At 40.0% G+C, this 6,000-nt stretch overlaps 1 protein-coding gene across 1 annotated transcript in view; it reads right to left on the bottom strand.

The window, feature by feature from the left end:
- The window catches only part of UBE2D1 (ubiquitin conjugating enzyme E2 D1), a 31,188-nt gene extending 25,481 nt beyond the window's left edge, over positions 1-5,707 (bottom strand). The window contains exon 1 of the mRNA XM_079137212.1: positions 5,441-5,707. Within this exon, the coding sequence (XP_078993338.1) occupies positions 5,441-5,464 (24 nt within the window). The 5' untranslated portion in view covers positions 5,465-5,707. The remainder of the gene's footprint in view (positions 1-5,440) is intronic.
- Between the last annotated feature and the right edge of the window lie 293 nt (positions 5,708-6,000).

The raw sequence follows: 6,000 nt of genomic DNA on the forward strand, positions 1-6,000 counted from the left end.
GCAACATTAATTTTATATAAGGATCCTATACTAAGAAATGGTGATTTTCAAGCTTTCCTGACAGCAATATGTAACATGAAAAAAACCCAACTTAACACACGTACATGCACAGTTTGGGTGGGGGGTGGCCACTTGGAGTGAGAACAAGCAGGTTTTTACTTGAGGGAGTTTCAGGTAACAACTCCACAGCTCACCTCCTTTGGAGAGGTTTTCTTTAGTCTGAAAGGAGCATAGGAATCTAAATAAGCAATGTGATGTCACTGAAGGCAATGAGTCACACCAATAGGAGCAGAGGAATAGAAAACAGTGGGTAAACATCCATGAAGAGGCAAGACAGGAGGTTGCAGAGCATGGTGGTGTGGTGGGTAGCACAAGACTATGCTTCTAGATGGCAGCTTCCTCCGCACACTCAGGACAACTCCTGAACATGTTGCCTCTTACTGTGATCTAATGTGTGAAACTGAATCCTCATGGATCCATTCCCGAATCAAACTGAATGCAGAAAACCCTCAGCTTCTCAGAAGTCACTTAGGTCAGGACAGTCCAGAAATAGAACCTGTTTTGGCCTTCTTGCACACACATGTTCTGAGGTGGCCTAAGAATCCCTCCAATCCCCAAATTGCAAATCTGGGTCATATTATATAGACATTATAGTTTATTCTTGCATTTCACACTAGGGAGAGGAGAGAGGACAATTATCTCTATACCTGCTTTTACTATAACATCAGTTCATCCACTATTTTATAAAGGGGGAGGGGCTAATACATTACTAGATAGCCATTAACTCAGACTGTTTAAGTTTTAGATAAATCATTTTGATAAGTAGTATTCATTAAATGAAAAGAAAGGGCCCATATGTTTCCCATTTGTATTTTAGGGAACTTAAGGAGTAGAATGCTACTCTGTTTTACCAGGAGCTAGCCCACATCCTTTTGGTTTTCACATGTGCCTGGACTCCTAAAATAGGCCTAAACAGTCTTATTTAGTTCTATGCTATTTATTTCCACAGAGGAATCTCAGAACTATTAAGCTGTAATATGTTATCTCGTCTTTCTACACTTTTTGTGATGAAGATATCAAAGTACATATGCAGACAAAAGAAAGCTTAATTACAAAGATTTAAAAGCAGAAAAATTTACATGATGGCTTATTAGAGAAAGAACCTTTTTCCCTCTCAAGGCAAACCATTTATCTAACAAAAAGTATATATACCGTGTTCCTTTTCTCTTTTAAATTACATCCTTCTTTCCTGAAAGAACTAGAGTCTTAGATTTAATCTTGTAACCTGAACAGATTACTATTCAAAACCACTACAAGAACTAAACAATTATATCAATTTGTAAACAGTTATCTCGAATGAAATTTCTGCAATGAAATGATACTTCTGACAGAACATTTATGAACTACAACCGATTTTTCTTAGTTCTTTTGGAGAAGACAAATTTACAGTGATGAACAAAGTAAAATTACTCATTTACAATGTTAAAGGATCCAGTAATGACTCTGGAGCAGAGATGACAAGGCATAATCAACACAGTGAGAAACACATCTGTGAGAATGATTCAATATGCCAACGTCTTAACTGCAACACTACTTTACACTTGTTCTGACATTATAGTCTGCAAAGTACTTACATCCATAAACTCATGTGACTCTACATGTCTTTTAGTTTAATACAATAAATATAGATATGAGTCCATGAGGATGGGAGATACACATACTGAAGTGTTCTCTAGAGCCAACTATCTGGTTTAGAATTCCAGCACTGCCACATACTAGACATGTGATCCTGAGTAAACTACTCAATGTCTCTGCCTCAGTTTCATTATCTGCAAAATGGAGGTAACACTGTTTCTACCTCTTGGGACTACTATGGATTAAACCAATTAATGTATGTCAAAAACTTAGAACAATTGTCACGCACAGAGTCATCACTAGACACATGCTGATAGTTGTTATCAGCAGCATCCTTGTCTGGATAAGAAAAGTGAAGATAGGAAGCCACAGAGCCAGGATAAAAACTGAACTTTCTACCTTCAGAAAAAACAGGGATGGGTTTTTTCAATATCCTGTTTTCCTATACTGACCCCAGCCATTTAATGTAGAACTCTCCAATAAAAAAGTCAATAACTCAAAATAGCTATAAAATTGTATTTTAATGTCTGTTCATATATGTACTTTAGATTAGATTATAAGAAAGAAGTGTTCCATTTTGGGGACAGTACTATACACTAAGGAATTATCTGTGTTGCTATATTTGTAAAACAAAAGTCTTTTGTTTCACTTTTCAAAAGACAGACAAAAAAAGGCACAAGCCTAGCGTATCATGCTAGTAGGATGATCATTACCTCAAATTCTTTATAGAGTAAAATAAATATAGATGAAAAAAGACCAAGATGCTGATAACTGTATTATGATTTCCATTTTTCTTCCAGTTTTCAAGCATTCAGTGTTGTGATATAACATTTGTAAGTTTAAAATGATTTCCAAAACAAAGCAAATCAAGGATTGAAAATAACTGTAATACAAAAAGCACTTAGAAATTAATTCTAGAAAACAATAGATGCCCAGCTGAAAAGCTCCTTTCTTTTAGACATGTTTTTAGGTTTCTTTCCTCATATTTTGCTCAATTTTTTTTCCCTTTAGTGATTTAGGTGACTGCAATAACATCTTTCACTGTGTCTAAAAATAGGGCATGGGTGTGTAAATTTATGAGCTGAAATGCAAAACTGGCACAGGATGTCTAAATTAAAGCATTAAATCACTGAGTATACTCTAGCACAGAAATACATTTTAAGTACTGATATATACATGCTTTCTATATACATACAATTTTAATCCAACCATTTTATTCTTTTCATAGTGAAGAAAAGTGAAATTGTGAACTTTATTCTCAAATATGCCATTATCACTTATGAGATTAACCTTGGGCAAAGAACTTCTCCACTCAAGGACTTAGAATAAGGAGAACAGACAAGAACATCAATGGTTCTCAACTCTCTTTCCAACCAAACTCATCCAGGGATTCAACATCTCTCCCTTTACAGCAGTGACAACAATCTGAAAATATCCTACAAGTGATTCTGATACACTGACCTAGAAGCTGTTTCCCTGCTGGTTCCCTCCACTACAGTACTATAGACTTATCTGAAGTTGCACAAGCTCCAAGGCCTGCCACTTTAGGTACAGCAAAATTATAACCCATTGATAGGGTTATGTAAATATACTTAAAAAGAAAGATCAAAAGTTGATATACATCTTCATTTGTTGGAAAAGACAAGATTCAAATAAGAATCTGGGTACTGAAGATATTAGAGGGCTTTATAACTTTGTATGCAGAGAGCAAATCTGAACTGGAACTAGCTTCTTTTGAAGGGGATACATAAAGAAGCATGAAAAAGGAGAATCAATCAAAATAAATAACCCTAAGCTCTGAGGGAATGATTTGAATGTGTGATTAATGTGATTTAAGTCAATTTGCCTGATAATGGAAAAAAGAAACCAAAAGTCGACATGTATGTTTGTGGTGTTATATAATCTCCAACTGCTTCTCCAAAATAGCAATCTGTCACAGGTTTTACATCATTTTTATGTAAGTGATGTCTTTGTATTAGTTGTTATAATAACCAATAACCACTTTAAATATGTGGGCATATGTCATATTATAAATATAAATCAAATACACTGGATCAGTATAGTGGTTGACAAGAATATCCAAGCACGGTATTTACAAATGGTGTCCATATTTCTTTGAATATCCATTTGCTATGGATGAATTCCACAGTATCTAAAAAAAATTGTATGTGCAAAGTCATGTGAAAAATTCTATGAACTAGGAAATGGAATTTGAAACCTCTTGGAAAATGTGTGTTGTCTGATCCAATCATGAACCAATATTACATCATCATTAATAAGCATACAATATATAGTGAAGACGCTGCCCGTGACTTCAAAATTAGGATTACTTGCATAAAACAAAGTGTAATTGCATTATCTTCAAAAGACAAAACATGAATCTTAAATAAATGTCATTAACGGTACATTTTATAATGAGATGGCCCCTTAGATGGTACAAAGAATAACCACAATCCACAGATTTAGTATTTGTAACAAAAATAAACAGAAATTTGGCTGACTTTAAAAGTTGCTGTCCTCTGTACCAAAAGATACCACCAGTGGTGAGTCAGAATACAATGTATACATACATGTCTACCACTGCTCTAACACATACCATTGTTGTATTGTACTGACTTGTGGTTGAAAAGTTGATAAAAATTTTTGGTAGGCACTGACTTCTTCTGAAACAAATTCTAAAACACACACTCCATTGTTGGCTTAACTTGCTCAAAAAGTGCTCTCAAACAATGTGAACTCTAAAAAACTTAAAACTTGGGTCAGTAAACAGACCAACAGTCTTAAGAAGAAATAAAAATGAAGAAAAAGAAATGCCCAAATCCCAATTTCATAAAATGTTCACATTTGAAATGCTTTGCAATAATTAATACCAAGAGAGGACGATTACTTACATGAGTGAGAATGGATAATATTTGTTGAATGAATTTCTTCCTCGTTCTATACCCATGTGTCAAAGCATCAAAACAATTTAATTTGTAGCTGTTTCTGTTGTGTCTCTAACTTTACATATAAGTTTATCATGAGGAAAAAAAAAACCTGTTTGGCTTGACTCACCATGAATCACAGCCAGGAGGTCATCTTGTTGTGTATCAGCAACTATGTTTTCACTACAGCTATGTGACCTGAAGTGGCAGCAGCAGAGGCACCAAAATAGAAGGGGCAGGAGCTTTCTCCTGGCTTCTCAGCCTCAAATGGGCTTTTCCAGCCCATTCCGGCAACTGAGCAAGAGCCAACCGCAGAGCACAGAAAGAACAAACCCGACAGCTTCGAGGAGAAAGGCTGCAGGCCCACCACACCTTTCTAGCCCTCCCGGGGAGCCCGGAGAAACGAGAACATAAAAAGGGACAGGCTTAAGAAATAGTGTAGAGAAAACACATCATGACAGGGGCCAAAACTAGCCTGGTGTAGGGCAAAAAAAAAAAAAAAAAAAAAAAAAAAAAAAAAAGAAAGAAAAGGAAAAAAAAAAAAAAAAAAAACCAGCTCAGCTGTGACCGTGAAGCACAGATTTCGGGAAGGTCTGGACACCGAGGAGGATCTCCACCCCCGGGCTCTGGGCGAGCTCCGGCGCGAGCGCGCAGCTGGCCCCCAGTCTCCAAGCACCTCCGGCCACCCGGGACCTGCCCGGTTCCCACCTCACCTGTCCGGTGCCCGCGGGTCGGGCAGGCGCTTATGGTCCCCCTGCCCCGCCCCGGCCCATCCTCCCATCCCATACCCTCCCGGCACGTCTCCTGGGACCAACGGCCAGGTCAGCATGGGCAGGCGGTCGATGCCCGGTCCGCCACCCCAGGCCCAGCCCCGTACTCACTTTCTGAATCCGCTTCAGCGCCATGGGTCAAGGAGGGCGGCGGGGACACCGGCCGGCGGGGGGCGGCTGCGTGGCTCGGGGCGTGGGTCGTCGCGGGCTCCGCTCGCTGGCTGCTCGGCTGGCTCAGCCCTGTGGGTCCCCGGCTCGCCGTTCGCTGGCTCGCTCCGGGAGCCGGTGCCTGATCCGTGTGCGCCCGAGCGCGAGTGTGCGCGAGTGTGCGGGCGGGGACGCCGGCGAGACTCTTTTGTTTCCGCTTTTGCTTCTGGGAAGGAGCCTGCGCCCTCCCCGCCGCGCCCCGCCCCGCCTGGCACACTGGGAAGTGTAGTTCCAGCATTCCTGGCCGCCGGCGCCAGGACGCTGTAGGGTTACTGACTCACTGCTGACCTCAACCTGGCAGCCTGGGGTTTCAGCTGCCGGGCCTGGAGTTGGTATCTGCAGTTTGATTTACAGCACATTACTGAACCTGGGTCTGCGCATCTGTAGGTGGGATAACAGATGAGCTCCTAACGCATTTAAAGGAATTTCTAAATTTTCAGAGTTAATCATTCCTTATCCAATAC

Source organism: Sciurus vulgaris, assembly GCF_902686455.1.
Source record: "Sciurus vulgaris genome assembly, chromosome: 4".
Taxonomy (NCBI): Eukaryota; Metazoa; Chordata; class Mammalia; order Rodentia; family Sciuridae; genus Sciurus; species Sciurus vulgaris.